This window comes from Vulpes vulpes, chromosome 3 (genome assembly GCF_048418805.1).
Source record: "Vulpes vulpes isolate BD-2025 chromosome 3, VulVul3, whole genome shotgun sequence".
NCBI lineage: Eukaryota > Metazoa > Chordata > Mammalia > Carnivora > Canidae > Vulpes > Vulpes vulpes.
This window is the reverse complement of record NC_132782.1, coordinates 25,586,751-25,603,916: the sequence shown is the minus strand read 5'-3', so window position 1 is coordinate 25,603,916 and position 17,166 is coordinate 25,586,751. Positions and strand designations below refer to the sequence as shown.

Below are 17,166 nucleotides of genomic sequence, written 5' to 3'. Positions count from 1 at the left end.
CAGAAATTTAATGTATCTAAAGGTGATATTTGAAATCTATATGAGAAAGATTACCCAGTGAACGATGTTGGGACAGATGGACAGTCATCAAAAGAGTGAAGTCAAATTCCAATTTTATACCTCTATTAAAAGAAATTTTAGGTATGCTTAAATAGAAATATGAAATAGAGACCATAAAGCTATTAGAAAAATATAGTGGTTTTTTTGGTCACAAAAGGAAACTATTAAAAATAAAATCCAGAAACCTTAAAAAAAAAAAAGGTAAATATATAGGTGCATAAAATTAAAACTCTTAGAAAAAAATCAAAAAGATCTTAGAGAAAATGACATAAATTAAAATTAAAAGCAGATGACACAGAAAAGTATTTGTAATTCATAGTTATGTAGTTATAATAATATATATTATTGTAATTTATAATATATAATTACAATAAAAAGATTAACTTTCATATTTCAATAGGTTACTAATAAGGTTTTTAATAGGCTATTTGAATAAGGCTTAGCCTTATTTAAAAGGTCGATTTTTTCTTTTTTTTTTTTTCTCTTTCCAAAAGTGTGGCGATTTTTATTAAGAATAATCTTGGTCCTAAAAATAACACCCTCAATTGTGTAACACTTTCCATTAAAAACCAGTTATACAAGGGGAAGTACAAAAAAAATAAATTATAGTTTTATAAGGAAAGAATTAATTCTACAAGCTGACAGTTCATAGAAAAATAAAAGTCTCATAAACATTTCAGTGTCTTAGCCTTTCTCATAAAAGGAGAAATGTAAATTGAAATTAGCATGAGATACAATATTTCTTTTCTCACATTGTCAAAGATCAGAAAGTCTGAAAACATTTGTGTTTTTAAGGGTATAAGAAAACAGGTATTTTGTTTCTGGTGGAACGTAAATAGGTAGCAGTAATAATAAACAAATTGAATGCTGACTGTGTGCTGTGGCACTTTCCAAGCACTTGCATTTGCTGGCTTAATCATCACAATTACCTTTTGTAGGAAGTACTCTTATTATCCTCAGATTACCAGATGAGGAAATTGAAAAACAGAGAAATTGGACAAATAACCCAAAGTCACACAGCTGGTAAGTGAAAGTGCCAAGACTTAAGATCAATTACTTTGACTCCAGCATCCACTTTTTAGGGGTCACAACACTAAACTGTTTCAAAATCAAGTAATGGGGGAATAGGATAAACTCTCAAGAGTACATACCCCTTGATTCAATAATTCTAGAAGTTTGTCCTGCAGTGATATGCAAGTAGATGCAAAATGACATTCATTGCAGTTAAGACTGGAAACAACCTAAATAGACATTTGCAGGGGACTGGTTACTTACATCGAAGTTCATCCGTGCAAAATACTAGTCCACTTTGAATAAAGTAATAATCACACTCTACTTAAGTGATATGAAATCTTCTCCAAAAACAGTAAAAGGAAAAAAAAAAAAAAAAGCAAGATGCAGAATAATGGGTAGGGAAACTGCCTTCCATGTAAAAAGCTACAGAACATATACATGCATTTTTATATATGCATAGAACATTTCTGGAAGAATTCTTAAAGTGATGCCAGTGGTTGTCCCCTAGGAGGGAAACTGGATATCAAGGAATGAGCCGAAGACAGAGATTTTGAATTTTGACCCACGACAATGTGTCAGTCTGCTTGGGCAGGCCCCACTCATAGGCCCCCCTTTCCAACCCCACCTGCTGTGAGCAGTGCTTCTTTTGGCCCATGTTACTGCCTAGGGCCCTTCATTGGCCCTAGGGCTGCCATTCCTCTAAGGCTCTCTCTGGTCGCCCTCTAGCTCGACACCATCCCCCTGTCCTTAACTCCAGACGATTTTATCCTTTCCTGTGGAATCAATGGTCCGCCATTAGCAAAGTCTGTAGTTTCAACTACTTTCCCGGAGATTTTCTTGACCTCCTTGCTTCAATGGAGAGACCCAGCTCTCCAAGAAGTTTTGAGCTTCCCCCAAAGCTCCCAAGTGGTGGGTCTTTTCTCTGTCATCCATTTCAGACCATTGGTCCTGGAGGTGGGGTCACTGTCTCGATATCTTTCTTTCATCTCACTGCTCTTTTGAGACCATTTTCTCTCCTCTCTTAAAAAAAAATCCTCATTTTTAAAGCTCAGTCCCTAGACACCACTGGCTTAGTGCTGCTCATTGTGGTTCTGTGCAGACTATGGTTCATTCTTCATGCTCCGCGAAGATGTTAGTATCTGTCTCACTGTCATTCTCTACAACACTACTGCTGCCATAATTCTATGTGTTTCTGTAGATGTTCTTTTAGTTTTTAGCTTCTTCTCCTGTAAAAATCTTGATCCTGCACTTCATTCCCCTCCCATAGTCATACTTCTAGAGCAGTGGTTCTCAAAGTGTGATCTCTGGACCAACAGCAGCAGCATCACCTGGAAATTTGTTGTAAATGCATTTTCAGCCCCCCAGATTCCTGGGACTGGGATGCAGAAACCTGTGTTTCAAGAAGCCCTTCAGATGATTCTGATGCATATGCAGTTCATCAGGTTTTATTTTTATTATTTTAAAGATTATTTATTCATGAGAGACACAGAGGGAGAAGCAGGCTCCCTGCAGGGAGCCTGATGCGGGGCTCGATCCCAGCATCCCAGGATCACGACCGGAGCCAAAGGCAGACACTCAACTGCTGAGCCACCCAGGTAGCCACCTCGTCAGGTTTTTTATTATCCTTATTACCAATAACACAATCTCCCTTTCAAGCATCCTGCCCTTCCTGGGGCTCTTGACTATTGGCTTCCGTCTATCTAACTTATTTGATCTACTCTCTCAAAACCTAAAAATTTTCACCCCCTCCAGATCACAATTAATCGATTACATGTACCACTTTTTCATTAGTTCTTAACCCTTCTTGTGTTTTCACTTACCCCTTATCCAGCCACAATTTGATCTCTTTGACTTATTCTCTTTCACATGACACATCTAAAGAGTAAACAAACCTTGTGAGCTCTCCCTTCAAAATATACCTGGAATCTAGCTTTTCTTCTACTCTCCACCTTACTCAATCCCACCTGGAATATCGCAGCTGTTCTTACTTCGTCTGTCCTTGTACTTCCAGCATCTGCCTTCCGCACGGCAGCTTGAGTGATCCATTTAGCATCCAGGCTTATGTTGCTGTACTGCTCAGAAATCATCATGTTTCTCCTCTCACTCAGGACAAAAGCAGAGTCCTTGTAAATCCCTGTGAGTGATGTGATCTTCCCTGTCCAGGAAGTCACTTCTATCTTTGTCCTCCCTCTCTCCCACTCTGAGGTTTCATTTTATCCTTAGGACTTAACCACCACATGAGGTACTCTGAATTCCCTTATTATTTCTGGCCCTTGCCATTGAAATGGAAGCTTCATGAAGGTAGAAGTTTGCTTGTTCACTGACAGAGCCTCAGCTTCTAGAACCCTGTCTGACAAATAGAGGCAGGCAGTCACCTGTGAATAAATGGAGGCCATTACTATCTATATGGCTGAAGGCGAACACTACCCTTTTTACTCATTCATCAAATATGGGATCATCTATTATATGCCCTGCTCTAAGGAGATAGAATGTGGAGGAAACCCTCAGAGTTTGAAGTTTCATATATGAGTATAAATAATAAATAGGTATAAAATGATAATAGTATAAGAATCAAGATTGGAAAATGTATGGACCTGTAAGAACAAATGATAAGGGAGCAAAGGCCTTGCTAAAGTCACAAAACCAAGGAGGCCATAAAAATCTTTCCCAAGGAAGTGATGACTAAGGTGAGATCAAAGCAAAGAGTAAAGGTTAATTGGACAAATGGTAACAAGAATAGGTGGGCCGACAGGGCTAAGCCGGTGCAATGGCCCTGTGGTAGAGGGAGTGTGGCACATTCAAGGGGCTGAATAAGGTAGAGAGAGGCTTGAGGAGGGAGCCTGAGGGAAGACAGGTTGGAGACTATTTTTTTATTTTTTTTATTTTGTTATTTTTTTAAAGATTTTATTTATTCATGATAGAGAGAGAGAGGAGAGACACAGGCAGAGGGAGAAGCAGGCTTCATACCGGGAGCCCAATGTAGGATTCGATCCCAGGACTCCAGGATCATGCCCTGGGCCAAGGGCAGGTGCTGAACCACTGAGCCACCTAGTGATCCCCAAGACTTTTTAATTTTATCTCCTTTTTCCACCTGATGATGAACATCCTTAAAAAAAAAATCTTGCTTTAGTCGATAGAAATCCCCCTTCTGATCTCTAAATAGCTATCAAGTTGCTACCTAATTTTCATATACTTAGAGTCTAGCTTCATAATCATCGTATTAAGAGCACCCAAAAGGAAAAAGATAAATGAGAAAATGAATACGTACTCTGGTTAAAAAAGATATATATATATATCGGCTTTGTTGGTTTATGTTTTAAAAGGCCTCAATTTATTGGGATGTGTAAGGGATAGAACATTGGGATGAATTTATTGAATTTCTGTTGCTGTGGTTATAACGGAGGCCTAAGAATAAAGTGAATTTGCTAAAATCCTTTTAGGAGATCTTGAGTAGTTTTAGCTTCTTCCTAAGGGGATTGTGGCCCAAAGGCTGAATGGGACACAGTGCGTACCCTTTCACACGTGTTTGTTTATGGGCTATGAGCCTTCAGCTACAGCGTGCTTGTCCCCACAGGCCCCAAATGACTGTTCCTTATTTCCCAAAACTTACATCACCTGACCGTCATGAGGTAGGAGGAAGGGGAAGTAAAAGCCGGTTTTCATGATAACCTTTGAGGACTACCATTTGGCTCCTGGACACTGGCCATGCTGGGACCGCCTCTGCCCAAGCAATGAAGCAGGGTCTTTCCAGAAATACGCCGGGGAAGATCAACATAATTGGGATATTTTTGTTTGTTTGTTTGTTTTTAATTCTTAAAAAATTTCGAATTTATTTTTTATAATTTGGATATTCAATTGGAGTCTGGGCCTCGAAAGTGTAGAACAAGTGTCTTGTCCTTGTGTTTTCATGACAGTGGGCCCTAGATTGATCTGCTTCATCCTTCCTGGTTACAGGGCAGTCGTCCTGTCCTTTATGGCAGTTTTTTCCTGATCCAGACTCAAACATGGCACTGATTGTCCTCTCCTCAGCCTCCCTTGATGGAGAATAGGCCCTCAGCTTTCTTTCACAGTATTGACAGTTTTTAAAAAGAACTTTAGGGAGTTATTTTGAGAATGCCCCCTCAGCTAGGGTTTGTCTGTGTGATTGTCCTTTGAGTCACATGCCCTTTGGGCCGCGGAGCCGTGGAAGTGCTGTGTCCTCGGTGCTACATGTCACGTACCACAAAGTATCACAAGGCCTGTGTGTCCATTCGAACATTAAGGGTGTGGTTAACTCTGATCACCTGACTAAGGCAGTGTCTGCTAGATTTCTCCATTGGAAATGTCCCTTTTTGCCCTTTGAAATGAGAATAATTAAGGGGGACAGAGTTAAAAATAAGTAAATAAAAATAAGTAAATATTTTGTTCCCTGTCACTGAGGGTGTTACCATCCATTGCTGATTCTTGCCTGACCCCATTATTAGCATAACGGGTGAAAATAGTGATTTTTCTAACTCTGTAATTTCCTCCATATTTATTAGTTGTCATTCTACTGTAAGACAGGTTTTCCTTCTCCCCCTTAGTGTAATATAGTCTTTACTCCATTTCAGATGGTCCCAGGTTTGGCAGTAAAGGTTCCAAGGTATTGGGTCTTTCATCAGTTCTTTCTATGTAAGTGATACAGAAAATAGTTAATAGAGGCACACCGAGGAGAGTGGGCCTGAGGCCAGAGGGCTGAGTTCTGTTGGTGGAAGTTGTTGGGGAAAAAGTGGTCCTGAAATAAGCTTCAAAAGTGGGGCAGACCTTGGGGTGCCCGACGGGTTCCGTGCAGGGAGCATGCTGTCTCTGGATCTCAGGGTTGTGAGTTCAAGCCCCATGTTGGGCATGGGGCCTGCTGGACAGAAAAAAAAAAAGTGGCAGGATTTTCAGAAATGGTGGTAAGAGGTGGAGTGGATGGAAGAAACTAAGCGAGGGAAAGCCAGGCACGCCTGGCACCTGGCAGGTAACCCAGGGGTTCCAGAGCGTCATGGGGAAGCCCACAGGGAACAGAAAGTCATCTGCACTTCTGGGCCTCAGCTGGTCTCGCTGAGGGTTGCCTTCCCTGCCCGGCTCCTGCTGCTGCTGTTGGGGGGCGGGGGGTGCAGTGTGAGGAAGGAGGGAATCCTGAGTCGTGCAGGCGCTGGAGCCCAGGGCCCCTTCTCGGGAAGGCCTTGCCCTGGTCCCTGGAGGGTGTTGCTCCTCGGGGCCCCCCTGCACCAGGGGCCCTGCCTGCCCCTTAACAGGGCCCTTTAGCCCTGGGCTGTCTGTGTGTCCCACGGGCCTCCCTCCCTCAAAGCCCCAAGCACGGGGTGGAGCTGGTGGCCGAGGGCATGCTGGGGGGGCGCGGGCCTGCCTGGGGGGTGCAGGCAGGGGGGTCCCTGCCGATGGGGCATCGTGCCAGGTGTGGCGGGAGCGCTTTTGCTAAAAGCCCTTGCCAGCGAGCACTGGGTGTCACGCTCTGTGGGCAGAGCGCACTTCAACGAGCTATAAATACATGAATATTCCAATTAAAAAAAAAAGCAGATGCTGGTCACTGCTTTCTTAGCCCTGAAGCACGGCCCCTGAGGCCGCAGCTGGCCTCCAAGGAAGGGTCCTTGGCTCTTGGGCCCCCTGTGCCTCCCGCACCTTCCCAACAGAAAATATGCTTTGCACCTGCTCTGCCCGGGCTCTAGGGGAGCAGCACCTTGCAGCCCAGAAAGCCGCGGGATCAAATCTCAGCCCCAACTGGGAGGCCGAGGCTTGCTGCCCCGGTTCCCGGGGGAAGGGTCCTTTCTCCCTGCCCCCCTCCCCTTTCCAAGCTTGGACTTCAACCTACCCCTCATTTGGGCTCCCCGCGTGCCTCGCTCTGGGCGCTGGCCTTGACCCAGCCCTGCGTCCTCTGCTCCCCCCGGCTCAGCTGCAGGGCAAGGCCCGGGGAGCCCCGAGGTCACGAGGGAGCCCGAGGTCACCGGGGAGCCCAATTCGAATAAGGAGCATGTTCATCTTAGGAGAGGAAGGAGACCTTTCTGTCCCGTGCAGCTTATTGCTTTTTCCCTCCAGAAATAAATGCTAATGGACCATTTGACATTCCGTGCGTGATTTGGTAAACAGACGCGAACATTGCCTAACAACATTCACAAAGTTGCTTTCATCCACACTTTTCTGCGTAAATGAAATGCTTCGTTATAACTCATGATTTAAGAGGAATGGACCTGCTCAACTGCTAGGAAAATGTAAATGCTTCAAAATAATGCCATGTTTGGGGAAAACCCGTAAAAGAATTTCAAATAAAAACAGCAAATACTATTTAAATAGATGTATGACATTCTAACCGGACTTAGTTGTATGGTTTTAAAGGAAAAAAAAAAACGCTGATGAAGATTGTATAACTTTGTCTTTATGTTTTCCTCTTAGGTTTTTCAAATAGACCAAAGTCATTAAAAGTAATTCTTAACCCCCAAAGCCACAAAAAAGAAGCTACCCAGATCTATCACGAGAAGGTTGAGCCACTGTTGAGGGTTGCAGGAATAAAGACTGATGTTACAAGTAAGTCATGCTCACAATATGATTTTGCCATGAAAAAAAAAATTCTACTTAAGGAAGCAAAACGACCTGTATGTGTTCTTAAGCCAAATCAAGGAAACCACCTGTAATATCTAAAGCTTTTTTTATGTGCTTCCATAACCTACTACAGCTAACTCCAGTATTATCGTTTATTTTGTTTTCTTTATTGTGTTATTTTTATTCGAATGTCAGTATTTTCTTTAGTCCTTTTTTCAGACTTTAAAAATTATTAGGAGCCATTTCCAAGGGAGCTGAACACTTTTTGATATCTTCATCGAGATGTTGGCTATTTACACATTATTTCTGCAGTTTGGCAAGCAATTGATTTTTGCTCACTTTAAATGTTTGATGTCTTTCCATGGAATCCTTCATTAGGTGGTTTTTGTTCTGACTCTGACCCCTGCTGGTTAGGTCAAAACTAAGCACGTAACTGCTGGTTTAGATGAATTTAGAGAAGCCAGTAGCTTAAATTCATTGTCTAGATAAGGTGCTTAGGTTTGTGGGAGGAAAATAGAAATTTGCCGATGCTAAAGTTAATAGAAAGAAGATTAGTAAAATCCTTTTCAATTTTTTGAATTTGGTGACCAAATTCCTTTGTTTCCTTTGAGACTCTTATTTTTCCCACGGGGGTGGACTGACAAGGAGGGTTGATGCTATCGAAAATCACAACCCCAGTGTGTCTGATTTTATTTCAATGAAGCTTCACGAACACACAGGGCAAATCTATAGTAAATTTAAATTGATGAAGAGTATTGCATAGTAAACCTGGTCAGGAGACAAAGCCAGAGTGTACTTGGTTGGATTCTCTAGTCTCATATATAAATTCCTGAGGAAGGGATTCAGAGTGACCTGGTCTTACTCAGCTGAAACCAAGGGAGATAGGTCTCACAATATAAGATTTGATGCCCTTACCTCATGACTTGAAGGATTGAGGTAGAAGGAAGTTCCTTAATTTTTTGTAAAGGTCAATCACCCCAAAAGGCATCTATTACAGTGGAGGTTCAAGAGAAACGACCATGAAAAATTCAGGAGGAATTTCTGATTAAGATAAAATTGTAGTGAGAAGTTAATATTTTACCTTTGGGGCTTTTGGCTGACTTAGAGGTAATTTAAAAGGAAAAGGAGCAATTCAGATCTATCATTCCTTCCCACTGAAGATTCTGAAAGATTGGTGGGAAAAAAAAAAAGTTTGAAGTTCGTATTAGGATGAGTCCGTTAAAAGCGGAACAAACATATTGGCAAACATTATTTTGTTTAATTGATTTAATATTCAGAACAGTTTTTTTTTATTTTTTTCAGAACAGTTTTATGTAGATACTGCTATAGATCTTTCAGTTCAGGAAAGTCTTGTAGAATGCTTCGTGTTAAACACTCTGCAGAATGCAAGATGAATACGTCATCCTACCCGCTCTTGTGGGGCTTTTAGTTTTTTTTGGGATTCAAATAAATATACATATTCAAACATATAATTAAATAAAAATATATATATTCAAATAACTATAATTGAATTCTGGTATTTCAGAGGGTGATATTTTGATAAGAAGTTTCCAAAGTATTTGAACTAGACCGTTTTTGAAAAGTCAGAGGCAAACATGGTTTTCTGTGCATAAGCAGAAGAAGAAAAGTAAGGGAAGGCAAGCTAGCAAGCATGTACAAGTGGGGTGTGTGTGTGTGTTACCCATAATACCTTTGGAATTCTTTCATCAATTTGCTTTGGCTTCCTCAGTTTGGACTTCATCTTAAACTTGATCCTTTCCACCATCATAAGATTGTTGTCAGCAGATTAGCTCCTCCTTCATTCGGACCAAGTAGGATGGAGAGAGGTGTGTGTGTGTGTGAGAGATCCAACATGCTTTACTACTGAAGAAGGATTAAAATTTCTTCCTGTCAGTTTGCTGTATTGTGTGGGCCCAATGTGGAGCAATCACTCTTTTAAGACCGTTCGCATGGGCTGGAAGTAGGACCCCCTTTTCCTGAAGGCTGAAAAATACCTAAACTGAATTTGGGTTCTGTTAGGGAGAGGGAAAAACAAAACCAGGTCACAGTGGCTCTTGGGAAGGCTCCCAGCTATGTGCACTAGAGGAAGTGGAAATCCAGTTATGGATCGATGTTTATGCTACACTCAGTAGTTTACTGATCATATATTGATCTGAGGTTGGTGTAAATTTTTATCATAGCCTTGCCATCTGGTTTAGCAGAAATGATTCTGCCAACAGCATAGAGATGAGGAAGGAAGACACAGAGCCTAGAAGAAAGGAGACGGGTACGTGAGGAAACCTGATGGGAGGCAGAGGAAATGATAAGAATGTGCTTGCTTTCTTTTGTATTGGAGAGAAATGTTGTATGTCCTAGGGCTCTTTTTCCCCTAAATTTGTAACTATTACCAAATATTATATTTAGTTAAACATAAAGTAAAATTAGCACATCACATTAAGCAAATTTAGAAATTTCTTATATATTTGTGCAGAATGGCTAATTATTAGCTGCCTAACACTCCTCCTACAGGCAAAATTATAAAATTGCATCTTTTGCATATAAAACCATGTTAGTTATGTATGTTAGCTAAGTATTTATATTTTAAAAGTTTGCTATTTTGTGCCAAGGACTGAATAAACCCATGGAGAGTTGAAAAGCTTTTGAATCTTTCTGCCTGCCTCACAGTGTGGTTCTGTCGTTTGAGTCAGGTAATATATTTGTATATTCTAAAGTGCCCTAGAAGGATGGTCATAATGCTGTGCATGTCTGTTTCATAAGAGATGTAATAGATTCAATTCACACCTTGAAAGAAAAAGATATGTGAAAGAGTAAAACAGAAAGGTCCGTATTTTCTGCATGCCCAGTGTGACCATTATTTTAACATATCTTGTGTGCACAGCTGAGTCTAATGGAATATAAATTATATAATAAATTCTACATGATAAATTCACTAGGAGAAAGTGCTTATATAAACGAGGCAGGATTTTTAAAAATTTAGCTAGACATGTACACTTTAAAGGGTTTTTTCTATAAATTTATTTTAAGAATGAGTAGCAAAATTAATAGTTGCATTAAAAACAGGTAGAGGATCTGAATAGCTGTTTTCCCAAAGAAGACATACAGATGGCCAACAGGTACATGAAAAGGTGCTCAACATCACTAATCATCAAGGAAATGCCGATCAAAACCGCAGTGAAATAGATCACTTCACATCTGTTAGGATGGCTATTACCAAAAAAGACAACAAGTGTTGGTGAGAATGTGGAGAGAAGGGAGCCCTCATGGACTGTTGGCCGGAATGTAAATAGGTGCAGCCACTGTGGAAAACAGTATGGAGGGTCCTCAAAAATTTAAAAATAAAACTACCTTATGATAACAGCAATGCCACTTCTGGGTATTTATGCAAAGGAGAAAAAAAAAACCCACTAAATCAAAGAGATAGCTGCACTCCCATGTTCCTTGCAGCACTATTTACCACAGCCAAGCGGCCCAAGTGTCCATGAGTGGATGAATGGATAAAGAAGATGTGGTGTGTGTCTGTATGTGTGTGATATACACACCCACGTACATACACACATATACATACATGATGGAATATTATTTGGTCATAAAAAGAAGGAAATCCTGACATTTTAACAACATGGATGGACCTTGAGGGCATTATGGTAAGTGAAATAAGTCAGAGAAAGATAAATTACCGTCTGATCTCACTTATATGTGGAAGCTTAAAAAAATAAAAAATGAAAACAGAAAGCAAACCCACCACTGAACACATGGTTCTGTTCTCTGTATGGTTGCCAGAGGTGGGGAGTGGGAGAAATGAGTGAAGGGTGTCAGAAGGTATAAACTTCCAGTTTAAAAAAAAAAATAATCACCACCTCAATAAAAACATACTTTTCATTTTGGTTACCGCTGAAACACTAACTACTTCTGAATATAGATCGTGCATCTTTTGAAATACATGAGCTGAAGTTGCATCCCCCCTCCGCTACCATCACCAGGGTGGGATCTTCTCTAGTGTATCAGAAACACTTCTGGAAGAACTTAGAATGGAAGTTATTTTTTTTCGAATAACGTATTGGCCCATGAATCGAAGGAGAACAGGCGTGGTAAGCCCAAACTGGCATATGATACCATTTCTTTATCTTGCTCCTCAAACGGAGCGGGCTCTAGGATTTACATTGTTCACAAGGTGTGAGCGAGTTTCTGAGAGATCATAGATTCCTGGGATAATTTGTAGAACAGTAAAGTGAAAAAAGGCAACAGAGAGATCAAACTGGAAATAGCCGTAGAGGTTGTCTAGCTTAATTTCGCCCCCGTGGCGGAGTGTAGGTGTGGTTCGACTCTCAGCCTCTGCGTGGGTACCCTGTGGCAGTGCCTCCCGTGACTGGAGAGGACCTCTGGTCATTGAGGTCAGGGTCACTGTGCCTTGTGCATATTAGAAAAGCCACCTTGCTTGTGCTAACTTATGTAAGGGTGTCCTTTTTGGGCTGATTCTGCCCAAGGCCGCCAACTTGTTGAGTTGGGTATTTTAGCTAGATTGCAAATGTATCTGCCCCTTTGGCCACATGCCTCTGCACAAGGCATAAACCGCAGGGAGAACCGGTGAGCTGACGTTTGCCTCGTAATTTTTAGAGTCGATGCTCTCCTTTGTAGTAACGCAAAGTAAATGTGTCCCGTCTTGTGGGTAAGGCTCACCGAAAAGTTTGAAACAGATACTGTGTCTGCCCTCTAATCTCCCCTGCTCATGATAGGCAGTTCCATCTCCTTCAGTCAATTTTGGTGTTAACAAAGCTGCTAGACCTTATCATGCTCACCATCATCATCGCGGTCAAAGACACTTCTCTGAATTTAGCCTCCATCTCTGCCAACTTGGGGCCCATGGGACTGCCTCGTCACCAGATAATTTTTACTTCCCCTTTGGCCCTGATGGAATTGTCAAGAAAGTGAAGTTTGTTGCCAGCCTTTTGTTTCCCTCTTCTGATAGGATCATGAATTTAACTTTTGACACTTTTGCCAAATCTCCTCTTGGAATTTTTTCTCTTTGGCTCTGTCTCCACTTAAAGCCTTCTCCCCTTGGAAATGCCTCTTGTTATTCTTGATCTTGTCCAGTACAATGCTAGGCAATTTGATAAAATTGAGTCACAAGAGATGCTAGTAGGCCAAGACATTATTTCTTTCCGATTTTACCTGCATGTTAGTAAAAATCTGGATAATACCTGTTCACACATCCTATCCAGCTATGGAGAGACTTCTGGATGAAAGTTTCTTTTTGTTATCCCTTAGATAATTGTGGATGTATATGGCCGATCCTGTTTCTAATGCTCAGATGTCAGAGTTAGAGCATTGTCTTTGAGAACAGTGAAGAGCCCTCAGTGGAAGTTATGTAGGAAAAGAATAGGATTGAATGCCTGAGAAAGTCATTCTAGGGAGAGCAGGATAAAGGTTAAAGGGAGAGAAGAGACTATAATGCTGCCCACTTTAAAAAATAGTAGTGGCTGAATCATGGGTATTGGCTTGAGACAGGATGCGTTAGCAATAAAGGCCAAAACAACTGGTCTTGATCTTGGAGTGGTTGTGGAGAGTGAGGAGGGGGAGAGGCTAGGAAGGAATTTTCTTGTCTTGGGTAGCAAGGAATAGATGATAGAACACAAAGAATAAGTTTGAGAGGCAATAAGAAGGTGGAAATGACAGATTCCATTTGGAGCTTGCTAAGGCGGAAGTACCTATAGGATAGGAGAGAAAATGCCATCTTATCCCATTATCGAATTTTGTCCCCAGACCAAGAAATGTATCTTTCAGTCCAGATCTCAGCTGATTTTTGCCTCTGCCTGTTTCCTCATCAACATTCAGCGTCAACCTCAAGACCGTACTTTCCTCCAGTCTTGTCTTCCTGAGGAAGTAAGATTTAAACTGGAAGGTTAGGGGATGGGTGGGGGAAGCCCAGCACTGCGAGCTGAGTTCAGAGCCTTGTAAAGAATGGAATCTCCAAATTTCCTGAATAGAAAGGGCATAGGGTGTCATTCTCCTCAGAAAAGGAAAGCAAGTGAAAAAAAAAAAAAAGAAAAAAAAAAGGGTGAGTAACCTTTTGAAACTGCCTTTGCCTAGCAGTCTACTCTTTATGTTTATTTGGAGTGGGATGACGTGAATCTAGCTCTTTCTGACTCCAGGGCCCATAATATTCTGTCTAAAGACATACTTCAGTTTCTTCTACTGTATCTGAGTAGTAGTCCAGATTGTTCTCTATCCTTTTTCCCTATGTTATTTTTCTTTATAATCACTTATCACTATTTCGTATTGTGTATTCAGGTTTTAAAATTAGTGTCTAGTGTCTGCCTCCAGAGTGTGAGCTCCCTGAAGCCAAGGATTGCATTCCTTTTGTTCATTTTCCTCACATGTGTGATCAAGTTTCTCTCATCTTTTCTCTTTGTTCCCGGTCACTATCTTTTTTTTTTTTTTCCTTTTCCAATGTCATTTTAAAAATCACCTTTCTTTGATAATGTGCATCAATATATCATCAAGTTCCACCTGCAAGATCAAAGAAATGGAATATTATTTAAAATTTGTCCTAAATAAAAGTAGCTTTTAGTCATAGCCTAATTTTAAAGCTAATTTTGTATTGGATTTGGAAAGCTCGACCAAGGGAAGCTTTAGCATAAGAGCTAGATTTGTTAAAACTGATTCTCAGCATAAATATCTCTTCATAATGTCATGAAGTGTTTTCAGTGTGCGTATGTATCTAACATTTTATTTTGTATTTTTAAGGTTGCAGCTACTTGCTGAGGTTTATAAATGGTCAACACAATCATTTATGATAACTTAACCTCCCGAGTTTATTAATATTAATATTTCATACTTAGTTTTCTCATAGCTTTCTTCTGATTAGAATTTAATATAGAGAAGTTTTATTCATGTGAATGTTAACAGCATTTGAATAAGCTTTGGGAGAATTACAATGTAATGCTGCTGGATACAGAATGATTCTTTTAGACACCAAGACTAATAATTCTTAACAATATCTAAAAACATTGTAGGAAAAGCTTGAACCATGCTGGCACCAGGGACAGACAGGCATGAAAGATTAATGTAATCTTGCATATAATGATGCACATTCTTACACAAAAAATCCATCTGCAGTGTCATGTCAGTCAGCAGAAATCTTTGATGGGTGGATACAGCTGGGCTGTCTCTTCTGGCAACACTGCCCTAGAAAATGCTAAATGTGGTTGGGATGCTTGGTGCCATCTGCAGTGTGCCAGTTTATCCTGTCTCCACTGGCATTTACAATACTGCATAGGGCATCGTGATTGTAGAGACAGCGATAGGGAGTGACAGATTCATTTCCTCGGAGGATCCGGCTCTGGTGGGTCTGTGCCACCTTCCTCCTCGGCTTTGGGTCTGTCATCATTGGTGTTGGCTTGGCTTCATTATTTTCACATCCAGCTCCACCTCTTTTGAGTCTAGCAGTTCCAGATACACATTCTTCTAGTATGTAAATCTTACACTAACCTTTCAACTAATTTATTCATGTAAGGTTGCCAAAGCGATTTAACATTGACTGCTTGATGCCAGCTAATATGCCTTATTTCCAAAATACGGCTGCTCTTAGGCTTCTGATTTAAAGGAAATCTATCTTATTTATAATATCAGGAAGGGAACACTGAACAGACAGGCACCGAGATAAATGATCCTACTGCTACGTGTGGGATATCCCCAAATGACTTATGTAGTTGGAACAAATATATGACCCTCTTTTCCATAAAGCTATAAAACACGTCAGGCCAGTAACACTTAATCCTCTTTCCCATGATTAAAATATAAATATTCAAGAATAAATGTTGTTTTATGACCTAACCATATGTTTATCATATTAGTTTGCCAAACTAGTTAAAAAGTGTAGATCGTTGTTTAAAACTTTCACTTTTTTTTTTTTTTTTTGGTTTTTGTTTTTTAATAGTCACAGAATATGAAGGGCATGCTCTGGCACTGCTTAAGGAATGTGAACTCCAGGAGTTTGATGGGTAGGTTATATTATCAATCTGTCTATGTCATATAGCTTATGTTATGAAATGTTTTCATTAGTTGTTAGCCACATATTTGGGACTTAAAAATATTTCAGCATTTGTGGTGTATATGATTAGACTGTTCCATTCACATCTATGTAATAGCAGTTAATGATAAATATGGCATGGTCATCTACTTCTCAGGATTGGGCATAGGAAGACAAAAGGAGAAACCTGTAAGTACTGGGAAATCAAAGAGTATCACGTTCCGCTGACCTAATGTGCATCTTTAGTCCTTCATTCTTGGCTCTAACCATGTGAGTATCTAGAAAAGAAATGATGGAAGGTCACGTGATATAACTATTGTGATGCTCTTTTGCAAATTTATTGATAGTGCTCATAGCTGCCTACTGGCTAATTTGGCTGTGATTGAGGGTAAATATTTTATAAAAACAAATATATTGGGGTGTCTGAGTGGCTCAGTTGGTTAAGCATCGGTCTTTGGCTCAGGTCATGATCTCAGGGTCCTGGGATGGAGCCCCGTGCTCCCTGCTCAGGGGAGAGTCTGCTTCTCCTTTGCCTCTGCTCCTTACCCCCTACTCCCCGCTTGTGTTCATGCTCTCTCTCAAATGAATAAATAAAATCTTTTAAAAATATGTAAATATTATTTCCAGTATAAAAAAAGATGCTAGTTTTAATTCTTTTATAATTTAGTGGCTACTGGTTAAGTGTGTTATCCACACTAGACATTGGAAACTGTTGCTTGCAATACATTATTATGTAGAAATTGTTCACTGTCAATGCAAGCATTGGAGGCAAGTGATGTACTGTAATAACCATTTTTAAAAAGTAGGCAAATCAGTTTGCTAAAGTGATGGATTGATGTGTAAGACAAAAACATTATCTTAGGGAAGGTTTTTCCAAGGGTTGATATTTCAGGGTTTTAAAAAGTGGCAAACATGTGAGTTATTTGTGTCACACGGTGATGGGCTGAAAACAAAACATAATATCAGGAAGGACAGTTGTGTCTTTGAACTGTAGAGCGAAAGACTTTGTTCTTCCCAAAGAACTATTAGAATATTTTAGGAAGGATAGTGATGCAATCAAAATGGAGCGCTAACAGGGTAATTTTCCCAGAAATGCTTAATATTTTTTGATTAAAAAAACAATATTAGTGAGTTAAGAAGAGAGTTTGATAAGTAAAACCGAACTTTTCAAAAAGGAATCTGAGAGGAGCAAATCTAGATGGCAACGTTATATAAATATTGAGGATGAAGAATATGAGGTAGGAGATTACTTAAAAGCTTTATATTTAAAGCTAGACAGATTGATTAACAGGCTACATTTGGCAAACTATCTTGTAAGTATACGATTTAAGAAAAGCATTTGGGGGAATCATGTCCACCAGCTACTGCATTAATATGCTGCATAGTCCTGAAACACAGCTTGTGAGTATGTAAGTGTGGCAATATTGCAAATAAGTCCTTTCTTCAAAACGTGATTATATAAATAGTGAGGATAACAGATATCATATATATGAGACCTGGCCTTG

The 17,166-nt window shown here is 40.2% G+C and overlaps 1 protein-coding gene across 2 annotated transcripts in view; it reads left to right on the top strand.

The window, feature by feature from the left end:
• The window catches only part of CERKL (CERK like autophagy regulator), a 113,326-nt gene that overhangs the window by 70,436 nt on the left and 25,724 nt on the right, over nt 1–17,166 (top strand). Inside the window, exons 3-4 of one of the 2 annotated variants that reach the window (XM_072752095.1) lie at nt 7,486–7,617; nt 15,569–15,632. In XM_072752095.1, coding sequence (XP_072608196.1) covers nt 7,486–7,617; nt 15,569–15,632 — 196 coding nt within the window. The remainder of the gene's footprint in view (nt 1–7,485; nt 7,618–15,568; nt 15,633–17,166) is intronic. The other variant, XM_072752096.1, reaches the window with a different exon arrangement.